At 40.9% G+C, this 21,573-nt stretch overlaps 1 protein-coding gene across 1 annotated transcript in view; it reads right to left on the reverse strand.

The window, feature by feature from the left end:
• Positions 1-21,573, reverse strand: part of NPFFR2 (neuropeptide FF receptor 2) — a 271,709-nt gene that overhangs the window by 24,894 nt on the left and 225,242 nt on the right. The window contains exons 2-3 of the mRNA XM_077476443.1: positions 20,030-20,355; positions 2,504-2,603 (exon numbers count right to left, since the gene is read on the reverse strand). Coding sequence (XP_077332569.1) covers positions 2,504-2,603; positions 20,030-20,348 — 419 coding nt within the window. The 5' untranslated portion in view covers positions 20,349-20,355. The remainder of the gene's footprint in view (positions 1-2,503; positions 2,604-20,029; positions 20,356-21,573) is intronic.

Consider the following 21,573-nt stretch of genomic DNA (forward strand, 5'->3'; position numbering starts at 1 on the left):
GCCTCATGAAAAGAATAAGGAATGGGAAATGCACAAACGAGTTTCCTAGGATCCATATAAAACATACAGATCAATGTCACTGGTAGTAAGGTGACAGGCTACTGGGTTTGTTGAGTCCGGTACAAACTCTGCAGTACCAGCTCAGAAATACTGTACAATATAAGTCAGAGAAGTGCTCTGAAGTATAATGAGGAACTGTGCCCATAGTAAACAATGTGAAGTGTTGCAAAAGTTGGCCATGGATTACAAAGAATTAACTCTGTGCAGTGCTGCACTAACTCTGCATCAGTGTGAAAGGCGACCTCAGCCCACCACTGGGGCCATTGGGGAAAGCTTGCTCCACTTGGGTGCAGTAAGCCCTGTCCACACATTTAGGATTTCTCAAAACTTCAGCAAAACTGAAGGGGCAGATGAAACCTAAAATCTTAAAAACCTTAGAAAAAATATTATTAACACCAATATTGAAATGGGTTTAAAAATATATGTTCCAATTTCAAAAACCAGTGAAAAAAATAACAGCATTTTCTTAAAAGAGAATATATTTAAATGTCTTACTTATATTACATGGGGCATCCATTGGGGATTACTATTTAGAGGGTGGTTGACAGGTGGATGGGAGATCATATGTTGCCTCGCCACTTGCTGTTTTACCCTTGAAAAGACTGCACCACTATGCAATGCAATGGCATATGCCATGCACGTGGATGCAGTGTGGCTTTATTCACTTGAATATGTCACATTCACCAGTGGTACTGCCTGCCAAACATGACAGAGTATCATGTTTGCCATAACCCCCTCTAACCACTGTGTTAGGTTATTGTAAGGGGGCAGTAAAACTATCCCCCCGACCACCTGTGTGTACAAGCGCTAAATGTAGTTAGCAATACAGAAGATATGATTTACTTGTGCACATATACTATATTACTAAAAGTATCAGGACACCTGCCTTTACACGCACATGAACTTTAATGGCATCCTAGTCTTAGTCCATAGGGTTCAATATTGAGTTGGCCCCCTCTTTGCAGCTATAACAGCTTCTCAGGCACAAATGTGGCATGTCAGGGGGTCAGGAGTCCTTAAAGCGGATGTTCCACTTTTGGGTGGAACTCAGCTTTAAACTGCGGTAATGCCACTTGTGTGATATGATTGAGGTGTACAAAACGAAAGTAGAAGCTGATACCTTTGGTAATATAGTGTATAGTAAAACATTTTGTTCCCAATTAAACAATAAGCGTGTTGGCTATCCTTAGTTTTTGAGATTTATACGGTGGCAAACGTTCTATGAAGAATAATTTTCAGTGAGGTCCTGTAAGCTCAAAAGAGATATTTTAGTATGAAGTGGAATACCTTAGTTGGTATTTCTGCATTCTTCATTGTTACTTTAGTCTAAAAACAGCAACTGGGGACTGGACCAATGGATATATAAAAAAACTTTATATTTACAACTCCATATTTTCTCATATAAACATGTTTTAGAAATATATTTAGAAATTATATATATATATATATATATATATATATATTTTTTTTTATTTATTTTTTTTATAGAAAAATGGTTCCCACATTCCCACATATGTAGTTCATCTGTGCATTTGGGTAATTGGTCTTACAAGCTCTTTTTTATTTTTTCTACAGCATTACGCAGAGCTTGTAAGCCCCTGTACACACGGTCGGAGATTTTGCCAACCAAATCCGTCGGATTTTGCCCGTCGGATTTAGTCCGACGGATTGTGTCCGAAACTGTTGCATACACACGGTCGGGCCAAGTTGGCGAAAAATCCGATCTTTCAGAACGTGATGACGTAATTTCGTTACGATGGGACTACATTCAGGCTAGTAGCCAATAGCTTTGATGTAGGAATTTGATCTGAGTATGCGTGGCACTTGGTCTGATGAAAATGCTCTACACATGATCGTATTAGGTCCGTTCGGCCCAGTTGGTCGGGAAATATTTCCAACATGTTGGAAAATTGGGTCAGACGGAGATTCGGACGGAATTAGTCCGATGCATACCACACACAGTCGGATTATCTGACGACATGGTCCGATAAGACGCATTCCAACAGATTATCCGACCGTGTGTACAATGGCTCAGACCATTTAGCCAAATGCACAGATGAACTACATATGTGGAAACCATTTTACCCCCCTAATAATTTATAATTTTGTAGAAACCAGATTCTTGACCTCCAGTGCAACATCACCTGGACTGGTCAAAAACATACCCCATCCTGTTGAATATACAATGAAGGGTCATCTCTCTGCTCATTTTCACTTTCAGAACATGTGTATTAAGGAAAGCCCTTTTTTGGCTTTTGGTACTCCTCTCTTTTTCCCAGTCAGTGCTTATCTGCTGAGGATTACATGACACTGATATTATTATGCTACTCACAGTAGTTGCATTTAAATATAAATGTAACGATTTTAATAAATTACATAATTTCATCTACTGTTTTTTTTTATATCCTTGAAATTCAGCTTTAAATACCTATTCTCCACTTACCTGTCCACGGCTATTGCCACCAATGTGAATACAGATGCAGACACAGAAATTCCTTGCACCATGCCACTCATTTTGCAGATCGTATTGCCAAATGGCCAACCTGTTCAGAAACCAAAAAGCACTTTAGAGTGTGAACAATCCATTAAATGAGAAAGAACATTTAAGGTGACACTCACAAACGCATTACAGGATTAAGTATTCTTTCATAAACAGCATTTTGCACATAACCTTGATGCCGAGAACACTAAAGCTTCTAAATCCCATTTTAATGACAATAACCTTGTGTAAGTGCTACAAATGGTTTTCATCAAATGTTTCTCAAAACATATACAGTAACACTAATAGTACACTTGTCTTTATTTGATTTACATTTATGTACATATTACATCAGCCTACACATTTAATAAGGACTCCAATTTCATTTATGTTTATTATGATTTTAAAATCTAAATCTACAAGTAGTATACAGTATTTGCAACAGCACATATGTTCTTGTAGCTTATTTGAAATTAACTAATTTCCTTTACTATGTGTGTGTGGAAAAAAATCCTCAGTGCAGTACCCATAATTACTATGTAGACCTAAAATGCAAATACATTTTCCCATTGAAATAGCATGCAGCAACAGGTCAGTCTACTGTATATCTATTTTTGCCTTTCATCCATGCATAGTTGTAATTATCCAATACTATCCACTCAGTTCCCAATTATTCCTAGAGATGTTAAGACTATGAAATAAGTCATTTCATTGAAACATAGAGGTAGATATATATATGCCCTCTAAGGATGTGATGTGCTTTAACAATTTGAATTTTTTTTCTATTATTATTTATCTTATCTATCTGTGTTTTCATTTTTATTTGAGTTTTATCAATTACTAGTATCCATTATGATTGTGTTGATTCAGATTATTATTACTATGGTTATGATTACTATGATGATTATAATTAGTATTATCCTTTAACACTCAACATGATTTTTAGGGTTCTCTATAAGTATCATAACATATAAACATTTTCATGGTGTTGCATTTTAGCTTTCATGTCTCCTTTTCATATATACAGTATTGTTTATTGTGTATTTATCTCATGTTTGTCTGATAGCCCCGAAGAAGGGGGAGCTCTTTCCCCCGAAACATGTTGGCTTTTATGTACTTGTTGATATTAGGAATAAATACCTTTTAAACTACTTTCAAATCTGCATTCTTTTGGACACTGGATGCTACTTCCTTCCTACTTCTCCAAGTCTAAAATTTTAAAGGAAACATAAATGCAACGAATGGGTCCAAAAATGGGATGCACAAGTGTATAAAATACTTGGTCTCCCAGAACGTCTTGGTAAAGCACTCTCCTTTTTTTGTCAGGTGCATCTTTATCATGATCTCAAACAGCCCTGCTCTCTTTTTTTTTTTTTTTTGTACACCCTCTGGATTAATTAGGAGGAGAAACCCTAATTATATGAATCTGTTATAATGCACCTAGAAAGTTAAAGCTAAACTCCATAAATTGGAAAACATCTACCCTTGCACTGGGACCACCCTGCAATGCAAATGTTTATGATTATTCAAAGATCAGCATCTCCAACTGTTGGATAAAACAGAAATATGGGCGTTTGCCCTATGACCAAGGAAATTACTATTTGATATAGTCCCTTGTTGACCCACCATTGAAATTCAAGAGGGTGTAGGCTAGGTTGAAATTAGGGTTTATGAAATATTGGTGCTACAGAAGTGTGTGGGGACTGAAGCAGGGTCAAACTACAAGAAGATTGTCATAATTGCAGACAGTGGGCAAGTGTCAGACCCACAGGAACACTTTTCATTGTTGAAAAATCAAAAGATCTATGGGCAGTGGAGTGCACGCCTGTGCTTTTAGAGTAATCCACTCTGTCATGTATGTTATAGAATATATTTGAGTCAATTGGGCCATCTGTGCTGCCCTATAATATTTTTTTAAGATATGGGACCCCCACCCAGACTCTCTTCATGTATAAAGTGTATGCCAAGCCACTCTGTGGCCTTTGGGACCTCAACCAAACTTTAGTAACTGGGCTTGAAATTTATGAAGCTCAGTAGCCAGGATTGCTACCGACAAGATGCAAAAATAATATAACATTTTAGGTAATGGTACCATTTTAATGGAGGCAATTCTACCCATTCAGGATAAAGCATAGGAAGACCACATCCAGTAATAACTGTTCAAAAACACGCAAATAATTAGCTTTGTAGAGCGATGCTATAGAGAGGGTCAATTTAATTCCAGGATAAAGCAAGGAAGCCTTTTGATGTATGAAATTATACTGATGTATAAGGCTCTGAAGGGCATCCTCATCCAAGTTAACTTTTAAAACTTCAAATTTATCCCAATTAACGATTAGGTCCAATATGCGCCCAAAATGTCTCAACAGCTCCAGTAATGATGGAACGGAAGTGTGGTAAGCAGTATGTCCTCTGCAAACAATGTACATTAATGTTGTTTGCAGGATCAGTGTATTCTGACAGCAGAGGAGTCCTGCTTTCAGAATACAATGCTGCAGCTGCGAGGATTCCTTCATCCACTGTTCTTTTCTTTTTTTTTTTACCATTGGGCCCTTTGGTTGAATGAAAAAAATCTATGGGCAGCTTAATGGCCCATACACACAATCAGAAAATCGTACGAAAAATACCACTTTCAAAGCAATCGTATGATAATCTGATCGTTAGTACAGAGCTTTCGAGAGCCGATCATGAGCCGATCAGTTCACGTGACATTATCCAATCGGACAAGCATGAACATTTTTCTCATATGATACCAGATCTTACGATTTTAATTTAATCAGTACAGTTGTTGTTTGAAATTACAATACAAATACACTACAACACATTACATTCTGAATTTTTAATCTGTAGTAAACTCTTCATTTTCGATATGAGATTAGCATGCAAAAAAAAAGACCATTCGTCTGATAATCTCATCGTGTGTACCAGGCATTAGTTCTTTTTTTGATCTTGCCAGAAATCTTGTGGGCTGATAACTTTCTGTTTTCTTTGCCTGTGTTGCTGTTTTATTAGTTAGCTTTGTTCCCAACTCCCACCATGAATTATAAAACACCTGTCCTTTAATATGGAGAAGAGCAAGGATTGTTCTGTAGTCCTAAACCACTTCCTGCTCTAAACAACACTGCTCCCTCATAGATACAGTACAGTAAGTGAGTGGTGTCACCCTAGGACAAGATCATCCGGTGAAAATAAAGGAGGAAAGCCTAAAAATGAAAACAAATGCAACCATTACATCTAAGAACTGGTAAACTGAATATATTACATTTTTGCTTTTGTGTTTAGATGCACTTTAAGCTATTGAGTTCTGTAAATAGGTGGCTTTTCATTACCAAATGAGCTAAACAAGACTGGGAAGCATGTTGGACATAATCAAGAACTCCAACTGCTGTCTGAATATACAAAAAAACACATATTCATATTTAATACTTTAATGTTACCGAAACTCTGCATTCACCTAAACCTGAACAGAAATATTATTGACACATAATACATTTGCATCCTTTATGTGAACACATGTACAATTAGCAGAAATTAGCACCTTTCAGAATTCAGTTGAGCAGTGATAAAGTTACTAACAAACCTGAAAGTGTTAAGTTGTCTGATGGTTTAGGTGTTAATGCAAATTCTATTTCTCAATTAGGTTAGAGTGATCGTAAAATTAAGAGGATTCCTGTTTTACTGGAAATACTGCCCTATGCCTTTTATGCAGCATTATGTCTTTTATTTAAAGTGGTATTAAACTCAAAAATGTAAAAATATATAATAATTGTCAAAGCGGTTACATGCAACTAGAGCCTCTAAATGACCGTGGACACAGCCAGCGCTTTTCAGGGTCAGTATTTTTGTTTGGCCATACACAAACCAACCATGGTTAATCAGCCACTTTGTATGTGGCCATAAGCACAGAGTTTTTCTGTGTCCACAAGCAGCAATTAGCCACTTAGACCCAAAGTATCTGCGGCTAAACTGTTATATGAATGTGGCATAACACCTAGTACAACCAGGCCAAATCTTGGCCTGCATCGGCTGGTTCAATAGAAACCAGCTGACATTCAGCCTGCGTGAAGGCTCATGACTGAAAATGGTCTTCTGACCAGCTCCCGACCAGAGTGTTCAGGATGGGGTGGCTGTGCCCCTGTCAAAACACAATATCACAGCAGGGGAGATCCCTGTACTAACATCAGGCTGTTAGTACAGCGGCTCCGATCTGAACTGTCAGTTTTTTTTTCTGTTCAACCTAGAGGGTGTGTACTAGGCTTTAGAGGCCAATATCAGATTGTGGTCTTTACTTTAAAAATACATTTAACCACTTGACCTCTAGAAGATTTACCCCCTTCATGAACAGGCCATTTATAAATATAATATATATAAACAAAAAAAGAGAATTTTGGAAAAGAAACAAAACAATATTTTTTACTTTCTGGTATAAAACACATCCAATAAAAAAATAGAAAAAAATCACGTTTCTTCATCAATTTAGTTTGATATGTATTCTGCTACATATTTTTGGCAAACTAAATCCCAATAAGGGTATATTGATTGGTTTGTGCAAAAGTTATAGCATCTAAAGACTATGTATTTTTTACATTTTATTTGAGTTTTTTACTTGTAATGGCGTCGATCAGCAACTTACAGCAGGACTGTGATGTTGCGGTGGACAAATTGGACACTAACTGACACTTTTGACACTTTTTGAGGTCCAGTGACATCAATCAGTGCTAAAAATATGTAGTCATTATACTAATGACACTGGCTGTAAAGGGGTTAACAACAGGGGCGATCAAAGGGTTAACTGTGTGCCTAGTCTGTGCTTTCTCACCGCAAGGGAAGTGTTTTTACTTGGGAAGGCATTGATCCATGTTCCAGAATCAACGCCTTCCCTACTGACAGAACAGCAATCTGCCTGTGTACTGAACAATCGGGCCTTCGCGCTGGCAAATATTTGGGAAATTTGCGGTGACTGATCACCTGAGCTGCGGAATCTGCAGATAGGAGACATCTTTTTTCACATCTGGTCGTCTGGAGCCAGGATTTGTGACATTATACGCGCTGACTGACCTCCCTTAAACAGGAGGTCGCTGGTGATCTGGTAAGCCCCCATCTTATTAGTGGTTATTAAAGGTGACGGGTCCCACGTGGTCAAGTATAATATTTTTATTCAATCAAGTCACACTATCTGTTGGATTTTTTTGATATTTCTATGGACATTTATTTATGATTTATGGACTCAGATATGAATTAATTTTTATTAATTTTTTATAGCACATTTACATGTTAACATTGATTTTGTTTGAACGGCAATTTATTTTGGTTTTCGATTGTCACCATTTTTTGCACGTTTCACTTGTGTGATTATTTAATCATTATTTATTGAACAAACGCTGCACTTTATTTTTTTTCATTGCATTTCTGTGTCCAGTATCTGGGTTTTGGTGTTCAGCTTCTGTTAGTTGTTTAAGTTTAACTGAGCGCGGATATTTACCTACTTACAATGTAATATATAGATATTCGCCAGCACACCAAAGATCATCAAATTCGTCCAAACAAATTTATTCAAAGAATGATCACATCACAAAATAGTATAGTGCAATGTTTTGGAGCCACACAGGACCCCTTCATCAGGCATGTGATAATATATACAATATATACAGTATCTAACAAAAGTGAGTACACCCCTCACATTTTTGTAAATAATTTACTATATCTTTTCATGTGACAACACTGAAGAAATTACACTTTGCTACAATGTAAAGTAATGAGCGTACAGCTTGTAGAACAGTGTAAATTTGCTGTCCTCTCAAAATAACTCAACACCCGGCCATTAATGTCTAAACCACTGGCAATAAAAGTGAGTACACCCCTAAGTGAAAATGTCCAAATTGGGCCCAAAGTGTCAATATTTTGTGTGGCCATCATGTTGAGATTCATGGTTCCCTCAATCTCAATGAACTGTAGCTCCCCGGTGCAGGCAGCACTCATGCAGCCCCAGACCATGACACTCCCACCACCATGCTTGACTGTAGGCAAGACACACTTGTCTTTGTACTCCTCACCTGGTTGCCCCCACACACGCTTGACCCCATCTAAACTAAATATGTTTATTTTGGTATCATCAGACCACACGACATGGATCCAGCAATCCATGCCCTTATTCTGCTTGTCTTCAACAAACTGTTTGCGGGCTTTCTTGTGCATCATCTTTAGAAGAGGCTTCTTTCTGGGATTACAGCCATGCAGACCAATTTGATGCAGTGTGTGGCGTATGGTCTGAGGACTGACAGGCTGACCCCCCCACCCCTTCAACTGCTGCAGCAATGCTGGCAGCACTCATATGTCTATTTCTCAAAGACAACCTCTGGATATGACGCTGAGCACATCCACTCAACTTCTTGACCATGGTGAGGTCTGTTCTGAGTGGAACCTGTCCTATTAAACCGCTGTATGGTCTTAGCCACTGTGCTGCAGCTCAGTTTCAGGGTCTTGCAATCTTCTTATAGCCTAGGCCATCTTTATGTAGAGCAACAATGAATTTTTTTTGTTTAGATCCTCAGAGAGTTTTTTGCCTTGAGGTGCCATGTTGAACTTCCAGTGACCAGTATGAGAGAGTGAGAGTGATAACACCAAATTTAACAAACCTGCTCCCAATTCACACCTGAGACCTTCTAACACTAATGAGTCACATGACACCTGGGAGGAAAAATGGCTAATTGGGCCCAATCTGGACAATTTGACTTAGGGGTGTACTCACGTTTGTTGCCAGAGGTTTAGACATTAAAGCGGACCTCCACTCTCAAGTGGAAGTTCCGCTCATCTGAACCCTCCCCCTCTGATGCCACAATTGGCACCTTTCAGGGGGGAGGGGGGTGCAGATACCTGTATAATCCCGGTATCTCCACTCACTTCCGGGAATAGCTAGCCGCAGCTAGCTGCAGATGCCCCGCCTCCCCCGTTGTGTTCTGGAAAACACACAGTTCCCAGGACACAGAGGGGACCAGTCTCATTGTGTTGCGTAACTCGTGCATGCACAGTAGGGAACCGGGCAGTGAAGCCGCAACGCTTGACTTCCCGATTCACTGACAGAGGATGGCGGCAGGGGCAGCCGACTCATCATCTGCTGCCGACATCGCTGGACCCTGAAACAGGTAAGTGTCAATTTATTAATAGTCAGCAGCTGCAGTATTTGTAGCTGCGGAATTTTAATATTTTTTTTGCAGGTGGCACTCCTCTTTAATGGCTGTGTTGAGTTATTTTGAGAGGACAGCACATTTACACTGTTATACAAGCTGTATATTCACCACTTTACATTGTAGCAAAGTGTAATTTCTTCAGTGTTGACACATGAAAAGATATAATATTTTTTTTACAAAAATGTGAGTGGTGTACTCACTATTATGAGATACAGTAAAACCTTGGCTTGCAAGCATAATTTGTTCCAGAAACATGCTTGTAATCCAAAGCACTTGTATATCAAATTTCCCCATAAGAAATAATGAAAACTCAGATGATTCATTCCACAACCATTTATTCATAAATCCTTCAGTTTATAATCCATATAAAAATATTATATCAATGTGATAGGTTGTGTAACCATAAAATGTCCATCCACAAATGGAAGCCTCCATAAGGAGATTAGAAGCAAAATCCAGCAGGAACTACAAAGTATATATGAGAAGAGAGGTGCCTCTAAGTGTAGCAATATGGTTACATTTAATGAAGGTACAACATTTAGCAACTCACATGGTTGATGGTTAATAGATGCACATATAAGTATGCAGGCATCCATGGTAAAGTGGTCCACGTAGACTGTCCTCCGCACCGCCAGTTCTCATCACTGTCAGTCTGCCATCATGACCTGGAAGACTATCCTGCAGTAGAGCGATCTGAAAGCAAGGCTTTAACCGCTTATGGAGTGCAACATGGAAGGGATGACATCAGTGGCAGTGCGGAAGGATGGTCTATGCTTTACCCCGGATGCCTGCATACTTAAATGTGCCAATTTTAACCATCAACTACGCAAATTGCTAAATGTATCTTTATTACATGTAACCATAATGCTACACTTAGAGGCCCCTCTCTTCTCTTGTATACTCAGTTTTGACATGACACGACTTGTATATCAAGACATCGCTGGTTAATCAAGTCAAAATGTATTTAAAAATGCTGCCTGTATTGCAAAACGCTCTTAACCAAGTTACTCTCAAACCTAGGTTTCACAAGTCACATTTGAAATCACATTAGTGTGAACCAGGTCCTATACCCAGGTGTGAGCCTAACTATACTGTATGTGGTTCACAACAATAAATAACAAAGAAATGTGATAAATAAACGTGATAAATATTTTCTATGTGGTACGGTAAAGAAATGCATATAACCTTTTATTTGGTAGTGGTTACACGGCTGCAAGAGGAGAGAAGCCAGCGGTGGTGCTGCAAAAGGAGTCCAAGCCTTGTCTACCAAATGAGCCAATGTCAATCAATCCCTGCAGGGGGAGTTAACCGATTGGCTGACAACGACTTCCTGTAGTTTGCACTGGAATGTATATAAACTGTAATGTGACCATGGGAACTGAAGAGTTAACAAAATCACCATAATAAAGGAAATCCGAAAGGTTCTACAAAGCTGTCAGGATCAACAGGTATTATTACAAATCTGCAATCGTGTTTCAATACCCATAGACTCTGATTTCTTTTAGAAATGGCATCAACATTTACAAAAATAATTTTAGGATTCACATACACTTTAAGAACAAAATTTGCAGTGGGTAAATAGGTTTGTATGCTTCCAGCAAAGCAGAAGTAAATAAAAATTGACGGCTAATAAACATGATGACTAGCTAATGTCTTTATGCCAGAGCGAGAACCAGAAGTAAAAAGTGAGTCATAAATGACAAACGCCCTTCAGGAAGACTCTAGTATTTTCAAACCACGTTCAATGTCAGGTATAAAGAAGGCTGGAATTGTTTTCTAAAAATAAGAAAAAGGAAAACATTGAATGCGGTTGCTTCATTGATCATTAAACCCATAACTCGCTTTTTTTTTTTTTTTTTGTAGCGTTAAAATTAGGAATCAGCCTAGTTCAAAATCAGGAAAATGATCTGTCTCTTCTGCTAAACTGTAATTAAATACTTGAAATCAAGCTTTATTTGTTTTGTTGATTGTTTAGATATCCAACCCAAATTATCTCAAAACTGTCATTAAAGCGGAGTTCCACCTGGGGAAAAAAACAAAAATGAAAAGTAGCTTCTGACTTTTAATATAAGGACACTTACCTGTTCAGAGAACCCGCAATGTCGGCACCCAAAGTCGACCCATCCCTCGGCTCCAAGTGCAGGCATTGGCATCCCTACTAAGGGTAACAGGAAGTGAAACCTTGCAGCTTCACAGCCTGTTTCCTATTGCGCATGCGCAAGTCGCGCTGACCTTTCTGAATGGTCCCTGCTGTCTTCTGGGACCTGTGTGTCTCCAAGAAGGCAGCGGGGGGGGGGGGGGGTGGGTCGGACATTGCGAAGTTCGCCGCACAGATTGTGGCAATCTTTTCCCTGGAAGTGGGAGCCATCGCTTTATTAAGCATTAACCACTTCAGCCCCAGAAGGATTTACCCTCTTTCTGACCAGAGCACTTTTTGCGATTCGGCACTGGGTCGCTTTAACTGACAACTGCACGGTCGTGCAACGTGTCTCCCAAACAAAATTGATGTCCTTTTTTCCCCACAAATAGAGCTTTCTTTTGGTGGTATTTGATCACCCCTCCAGTTTTTATTTTTTGAGCTATAAACAAAAAAAGAGACAATTCCCCAATATCCCCCAAAAACATATAAAAAAAACTTTTTTTCCTCAGTTTAGGCTGATATGTATTCTTCTATATATTTTTGGTTAAAAAAATCAAAAAAAATCACAATAAGCGTTTATTGATTGGTTTGCGCAAAAGTTATAGCGTCTACAAAATAGGGGATAGTTTTATGGCATTTTTATTAATAATTTTTTTACTAGTAATGGCGGCGATCAGCGATTTTTGTCATGACTGCAACATTATGGTGGACACATCGGACAATTTTGACACATTTTTGGGACCAATGCTATAATTAATTAATTACTGTAAAAATGTCACTCTCAGTGAAGGGATTAACCACTAGGGGACGGGGTGGGGCTAAGTGTGTCCTAGGGGAGTGTTTCTAACTGTCTGGGGGATGGGCTGTGTGTGACACTGATCACTGCTCCTGAAGACAGGGAGCAGACGATCAGTGTCCTGTCATTAGGCAGAAAGGGTGGGAATTTCAAAGGAACGTACGGGTACGTTACTTTGCCATTCTACCGACGTATATATGCCAACATTGGTCGGCAAGTGGTTAACCGAGCCAGTTCCTCTGCTACCTCTGTCTTCAGAAATCCTAAAAATGAACCGTCGACCTGACGTCATAAGGGGGCGCTGTGATTGGCCAGAGCCTCAATGTCGTCGCTCCCAAGCATGCGTGCGGGGGCCACCGGTAAAGGCACACAGACTGAAGCAACGGCACATACGTGCCGTTGCTTCAATTTACTCCTGTGCGCATGTACCAATGTCATCGGCACGTGCAGGGGACAGGGGATATTTCCTAAACCGTGCAGGTTTAGGAGATATCCTGGACAGCTACAGGTAAGCCTTATTATAGGCTTACCTGTAGCATAAAGTTGTTGTAAAGGGTTTACAACCACTTTATCATATTACAGGCTACGTAATCAATGAAAGAACATTTCTCAATGGAGGAGGAAGGAGGGGGAGTGTCCTCATCTGACCATCTGTACTGCTGTTCTGCCCGATGTTGTTAACATTGCAGCTCAGAAATTCAGAGACAGGAAGAGATTGAGTTAGGCTCGGTTCAGACCGGGGCAACCCGACTTACAGCGTGACTTTGCAAGGTGATTTGGAGGCGACCTCAGTGCGACTTTGCGCAACTTACAATGCAACTTGAAGTTGCCTCCAGGACAGGTGACTTTGGCTGTGGCCAATCACAGAATAATAAGCTCTGTGGGAGGGAGGGGGTTGCCTGGGCAAACGTGGGAAGTACCTGTGTAAATTATTTTCTTTTTCCAGTAAAGTCGCTTCAATATAGATGGAGATCCAACTTGGAGGCAACTTCCATTGAAATCTATGGGTACAAGTTGCCTAGAAGTTGCCTTGAAGTAGTACAGGAACCTTTTCTGAAGTTGGAGCAACTTCAGTAGTGTGCATTAAGACGGCTCTCATTAACTTCTATGGCATTTCTTATGTCCAGCAACTTGGGGCAACTTGAGGTCTGACCCCAAGTTGCTGTAGTGTGAACAGGCACTTAGTCCTGCAGTGACGATTTCTTAAGGACCAAGCTGCCTGCACAATGTGGAATATACTTTATTTGGCTGGATTCACACCTATGCATTTTTTGTGCTTTTTGCGTTTTGCAGATTTGCACTACAGAGCGTGTTCCATAGGGAAAAATGTTAAATGGACTGCAGTGCAAATCTGCAAAATTCAAAAAGCACTAAAACTGCATAGGTGTGAATGCAGCCTTAGGCCGCATACACACGGGCGGACTGTATGGCCTACTTAGTCCGTCGAAACACATTTCAGCGGACAGTCCGCTCGTGTGTGGGCTTCAGCGGACTTTTTCAGCGTGCAGTCTGGCGTACTAAGTATTTCGGATTTTTCGAAATTCTGTCTGTCATACTTTGGTTTCAGCGGACAATCCGCTCGTCAGTAGGCTAGTTCAATGGACTAAGAATGGCGCATGCTCAGAAAGGATTTACACGGCGGAAGGTTGCATTGCTGTGTATTGGACTTCCTATTTCTAGTCCCGTCGTACGTGCTGTACACGTCATCGCGCAAGCTTTCGACGGACTGTTTGTGCATCCGTGTGTGGTCAAGTCCGTTCATTCGAAAGTATGACGGACTGTCCGTCAGATTGTATGACGGACTAAGTAGGCCATACAGTCCGCTCGTGTGTACGCGGCCTTAGAGGTAAGTGATGTGACTAAAACTTGTCAAGATTTTTTTTTTTTTATCTAAACTTCAGTTTTATACACGCAGGAAAAATAAATACAAAACTGCACAAATATGGTGTCAATTACCAATCACAAAACATGTAATAATACACAGGAAAGGGCGGGGGTATTCTGGAGACATGAGTACAAAATCCCATTACTTTGCCTTGAACTTGCAAGGTGGGTTACTTGAAAGATCAAATCATAATAAAAAGGAAAGTGCACATACAAAAAGCAAATCACAAGTAAAAAAGTAGAAGAAAATCCTAGCATTTAGTCTGCTAGCCAGAGATACATACCGTATATACTCGAGTATAAGCCGAGATTTTCAGCCTCTTTTTTGAGGCTGAAAGTGCCCCCCTCGGCTTATACTCGAGTCATCGCCGTCTGACTGCTCGATCAGCGTATCGAGCAGACAGACGGCGGACATACTACAATTTGAAAGCCGCGCCTCCTTCTCCGCCTCCGCCTGTGATAGGCGGAACACTGAATTTCCCAGCAGCCTGTGTTCCGCCTATCACGGACATCGTCTCATCCTCGTCCGTAGTACGAGGATGAGACGATATCGGTGATAGGCGGAACACAGGCTGCTGGGAAATTCAGTGTTCCGCCTATCACAGGCGGAGGCGGAGGCGGGGCTTTTGAATTTTAGAATGGCCGCCGAGGCGATCCTGGCAAGGCACGGGACGGAGGCAAGGCAAGGCACGGCACGGGACGGGACGGAGGCAAGGCACGACACGACACGGGACGGAGGCAAGGAGGCAAGGCACGGCACGGGACGGAGGCAAGGAGGCAAGGCACGGCACGGGACGGAGGCAAGGAGGCAAGGCACGGGACGGAGGCTCGGGACACAGGTAGGCTGGACACACACACACACACACACACACACACACACACACGGACACACACACATGGACACACACACACAGGGATGGATGGATGGATGGAGACACACACACACAGGGATGGATGGATGGATGGAGACACACACACACAGGGATGGATGGATGGAGACACACACACACAGGGATGGATGGATGGATGGACACACACACACACAGGGATGGATGGATGGATGGACACACACACACACAGGGATGGACGGACACACAGGGACGGACACACACACAGGGATGGACAGGCATGTCTCACCCTCGGCTTATACACGAGTCAATAAGTTTGCCAGTTTTTTTGGGGGTAAATTGGGGGCCTCGGCTTATATTCGGGTCGGCCTATACTCGAGTATATACGGTATTTAAAGTGTTTGTTAACATTTTAATAAAAACAGGGGTCTCAGTTGCATACATTTGCAAATATGCTCTGTGTGAAAGTCAGATCCCAAATGATGGCATCAATGGAAAGTGAGGACCTACCATAACCAAACACTTTGACATATATTAACCACTTGCAGACCGGACCATTTTGCTGGTCAAAGACCAGACCACTTTTTGCGATTCGGCACTGCGTCGCTTTAACTGACAATTGCGCGGTCGTGCGACATGGCTCCCAAACAAAATTGACGTCCTTTTTTTCCCATAAATACAGCTTTCTTTTGGTGGTATTTGATCACCCCTGCGGTTTTTATTTTTTGCGCTATAAACAAAAATAGAGCGACAATTTTGAAAAAAACGCATTCTTTTTTACTTTTTGTTATAATAAATATCCCCCAAAAATATATAAAAAAAAACATTTTTTTCCCTCAGTTTAGGCCGATACGTATTCTTCTACATATTTTTGGTAAAAAAAAATCGCAAAAAGCGATTATTGATTGGTTTGCGCAAAAGTTATAGCGTTTACAAAATAGGGATAGTTTTATAGCATTTTTATTAATAATTTTTTATTATTTATTTTTTTACTAGTAATGGCGGTGATCAGCGATTTTTATTGTGACTGCGACATTGTGGGGGACCCATCGGACATTTTTGACACATTTTTGGGACCATTGTCATTTATACAGTAATCACTGCTATATAAATGCAGTGATTCCTGTGTAAATGACACTGGCAGTGAAGGGGTTAACCAGTGAGTGGCAGTGTAGGGGTTAAGTGTTTCTAGGGGTGTGTTACTAACTGTGGGGGGGTTGGGCTTTCATTTAGTGAACACTGATCTCTGCTCCAATCACATGGAGCAGAGATCAGCGTCACTAGTTGCTAGGCAGAATGGAAAAATGCTGTTTACACGGCATTTCCTCCATTCGGCCGCTCCGTGAGACGATCGTGGGGATGCTCGCGGCGATCGAGTTCGCGGGTCCCGCGGCCGGACTCACGGGGGTCCCGACCAGCGCGGGAGCACGCCGCCGGCGGCGCACTTCCGATGGCAGGGCGGCATTGAATATTGGACGTACCTGTACGCCAATATGCCTGCCCGTGCCATTCTGTCGACGTACATCGTCGTGCGCTGGTCGGGAAATGGTTAAAGAAAAACATGAGAACTTAGTAATTGAAAATGCTTTTTTTTTTTTTAAATAACAAACAGGTTTATACTTATGTAGGGGATGACATTTGGGAGCAAATGTCACACGCATTGTAAATTTAGTTTTTGGCCTCAGGACAATAAAGGTCCTGAGGGTTAATTATTGTAGGTAGGCCTAACACCAGTCTGGCCAGGCTATGTTTAAAAGTTCTGATCATGTGAGCGGTGAGGTGCACATGACAGGCCAGAAATAATTCTGGTTGGATGTTTTAGTATTGGCCCTCTCGGAGCCAATCAGCGGGAGTGCCAGGGCCCGCTGAGGAGTCTGGGCAGAGGTACTTAAACATGTGTGGGTCACATGTTCGAGGTTCCAGAGTTGTTTGTGAGACCTGTGTGGTCTGGTCTGGTTCCAGGACCGGGGTAGCCCCATGAGGGGTTCTGGTCACGGGGTGTTCGACACCTCACAACATGTTCCATGTTCCTGTTAGTGGCCCCTGATAGACCCACCTGGTCTGGGGAAGGGATCCGTCTGTTCCTGAGTCTCGGAGCCTGCTGGTCGGAGGCGCTGTAACTGAGGGAGGATTCAAAGTGTCCGGGTGTGCTCTCGGCTTGGAGGGACACCACAGCTCATGGAAGTGACCGGGGGAAGACTCTTCGGAGGAAGGCCAGCAAGTGGCATCCTGAGAAGTGCCTGGTTACTGAGTTGGGAAGGACATTGACGAACTCACAATTTTCCAGTACCATAAAGGAAGCAGGAAACGTTCCAGGTACAGTTGGAAAAAGGTTCCTGTATACCCTCGGTTGATTGTTCTTGAAGTTTTTGAGTCAACGTGCTGACTGCCATGATCTCTGGCTAGAGATCTGTTCAGCCTTGAAGTACCCAGCTGCGAGTGGCTACTCTCTGGGTGGAAATAGAGACTTTGCTAAACCCGCAGTTCAAGGTGCCTGAGTTCTTCACCCGTGCCCTCTGTTCCCCAAGAGGCAGTGTTTGTGAGAGTTCTACTGCAAAATAAACCTTTTTGAAAGGACTTTATCGGTGTCAGTGTACAAGTCATTGGGTATCAACCCTGGGAACCCCTAGAAGTGGAGGAGTAGGCCAGGAGAAGGTAACTGGTAAGCCCATTAATTCAAGGCCACCCTGCAACGGTTGTGGCTGCTACACTTATACAATATTAAATAGATGACACTTGCATATTGATTGCACCAAAGCCAGAAAGTAGAGGTGTTTATCTGCAGGGAGAAGGCTTATTTTGTTAATGAAGCTTTCATCCTACATGTGATTGCTATTTTACAGCTGACATAGTGAAAAAGTTGCCATGCAGAAGTTTGAAAAGACTTAACGCTATACTCTATGTATATTGCTAAATTATGTTCTTTGTGGAGCTTATAGTAAAGTTTATTTTCAAATCACAGTTCAAAGTTTCTTCTTAATCAGAATTTGCCTTTCTTAAACATATCAATATTGAGATTTCAGGTCTGCTAAAAATTATTACTGTATATCTATCACTCACAGGACATTAGGGTGAATAGCAAATTGTGGATGTAAGAATGAAAAAAAAAAGGATACAAAGAATAATAAATGGGGTATATTTTGCATATTTGGCACACTTGGCTGCTCTGTATAAGAAAATATTTTTTGTTAATATTATTGAAATTAAACAAATATTAGTAATTTCCACAAAAAAATGCAGACCATGAAAATGAAAGTGCTCACTTATATTGATGGTCAGTGGAGACTAGAGATGAGTCCCATGTTCGCCTGTTCACCGAACAGAGATCAATAGGGATTATTTACTAAAGGAAAATCCACTTTGCACTGCAAGTGCACTTGAAAGTGCACTAAAAGTGCGCTTGCAAGTACAGTCGCTGTAGAGGGGGACATGCAAGGAAAATAAAAAACAGCATTTTAGCTTGCACATGACTGGATGATAAAATCATCAGTTTCCAATCATTTCATACCTACCCCTTTGATTTAGAGTGACTGCAATTCCAAGTGCACTTTCAGTGCACTTTCAAGTGCCCTTGCAGTGCAAAGTGGATTTGCCTTTCGTAAATAACCCCCAATATGCGATGTTTGCGGCAAATTCGAAAGCCGCTGGAACACCATTAAAGTCTATGGGAAACTAACATGAAAAATCAAAAGTGCTCATGTTAAAGATTTATATGCAAGTTATTGTCATAAAAAGTGTTTGGGGACATGGGTCCTGCCCTAGGGGACATATAAGCTTCCCCATGGCATCAGAGGTGGGCGGGGTCACCCAATTACATTACCGGGTGGCTCCTCCCTCAGCTATATAACAACTGTCCCAGAGAAGACGCGTCAGTCGGCGGAAGCCTCCCATGGAGGCGGAACGGTTCTGGCTTTTTTTTTTTTGGTCCATTGGGCGGCATGATAGAAGATGAATGGACATTGCTGAACATTTTTAAAGGACTTGCTCAAATCTGTCTCTTGTCTTTTTTACCATTTTGACACTTTTTTTTGTGAAATGGTAGGGGTACAATGTACCTCATTACCAATTCACATGGGGAGGTGGGATCTGGGGGTTCCCTTGTTAAAGGGGGCTTCCAGATCCCAATAAGGCCCCCTCCCGCATACCCCCACAACCACCGGACAAGGGTTGTGGGGATGAGACCCTTGTCCCCATCAACATGGGGACAAGGTGCTTTGGGGTCAGATTTTGAAATGCACTTTTAAATGCAATGAACACTACAGTAAGTAAAGGGTATTAAGCAAATATAAGCAAACTGAGGGGGAATTATTAAAAACGTTGTCTCATCTTTGTCTCAAGTGGAATCCACTTTCAATTTTACATTTTTTAAAACCGTGTGGAAAGAATGAAAGATAGAAGCTGTTTGGTTGCTATGGACAATGGTGACAATTTAGCTAGAAACACTTTTTACTAATTTCCCCATTATACTGTATATCTGTGCACTTGTTCTTTTCTTAAAGGCCATTTCTTGACAGGTCAGTCTGTGGACACACTTGTCATAGCCTGGTTTTGGCAGTACAGACATCCAGTTTTGATTTCAAGTTATAAAAATGCCATTATTATCTTTTATTATGCAATAATAGGTAAGAGCATTACCTGCAATGATGTTATCCAGGAGGGTTGTGGGCATGCAGAAAATCCCAACTAGTAAATCGCTGACAGCCAGATTCAAAATAAAAAGATTAGTGACTGTTCGCATATGTTTGCTGCTGAGAACAATAAAACAAACCACTCCATTGCCAAGCATACACAGGATAAAGATTAACAGGTATGAAATTATGAAAACTGCAGCTACTGATGGCCGATGTAGGTAGAAGTCCACATATGTTATGTTTGGGTCTATGTTAGGATGTGTCCTGTTCATGGCTTTCCTCGGATTCCACATAGACACATTTACATCCAGTTTTTCATTCATGATGTACCTAAAAGATAAAATAAGCAAAAGTAAAAATCCTGAAGGCAATAAAGTAAATCTTTCATAAACTTTACATGAATATATCACAATATTACATATCACAATATATAGCAAAAATATGTTTTCAGATCTTTTTTAAAAATAAGCTTGAACTTTTATTAAAAACAGAGGCTGCAGAAAAACTACAAATCTGTGTCAGCCAAAAACTGCACAGGTATCAACCCAAAAAACCCCCTTGAAATTTTCAACATTTTGTCATTTTACAACCAAAAACGTAAATGTATTTTATTGAGATTTTATGTGATAGACCAAAACAAAGTGGTCACACAAAGTAGCTGTGTAGTGGAAGTGGAATGATACATGGTTTTCAAAATTTTTTACAAAAAAAAATCTGAAAAGTGTGAAATGCATTTGTATTCAACCCTCTTTACTCTAATACCCCTAACTAAAATCTAGTGGAACCAATCTTTTGCTGGCTGGAATTCTGCCAGCAAAAGTCCGATGGAGCATACACACGGTTGGAATTTCTCACCAAAAGCTCACATCCGACTTTTGCTGGCAGAATTTCTAATCGTGTGTATGGGGCATTAGAGTCTGCAAAAGACTTGAGACTGGCACAGATGTTCCAGCAGGACAATGACCCTAAACATATAGCCAGAGATACAATCGAATGGTTTAGATCAAAGCATATTTATGTGTTAGAATGGCCCAGTCAATGTCCAGACCTAAATCCAATTGAGAATATGTGGCAAGGCTTGACAATCGCAGTTCACAGACTCTCTCCATCCAATCTGATAGAGCTTGAGCTATTTTGTAGAGAAGAATGGGTAAACATTTCACTCTCTAGATGTGCAAAGCTGGTAGAGACATACCCAAAAAGACTTGCAGCTGTAATTGCAGTGAAAGGGGGTTCTATAAAGTATTGACTCAGGGGGGTTGAATACAAATGCACACCACACTTTTCAGATATTTATTTGTAAGAAATGTTAAAATGAAAACCATTTATCATTTTCCTTCCACTTCACAATTATGTGCCACTTTGTGCATGGGTGTCCGCAGAACTTTTTCAGGGAGGGGCGCTTCGGCAGCGGCGATACACAGTCACATTTAACCTCGAATAGCTCTGCAAAAACGATGGTAAAACCAGCGCTGCTTTAACGATAACGCGGCCAGATGGCAGTGCGAAATATCTCTTGAGATAATTCAGCTTCACTTTGCATTGGAA

The sequence above is a fragment of the Lithobates pipiens genome, unplaced genomic scaffold (genome assembly GCF_037356315.1).
Source record: "Lithobates pipiens isolate NorthernLeopardFrog02 unplaced genomic scaffold, aLitPip1_a1.2 Scaffold_13, whole genome shotgun sequence".
Lineage (NCBI taxonomy): Eukaryota > Metazoa > Chordata > Amphibia > Anura > Ranidae > Lithobates > Lithobates pipiens.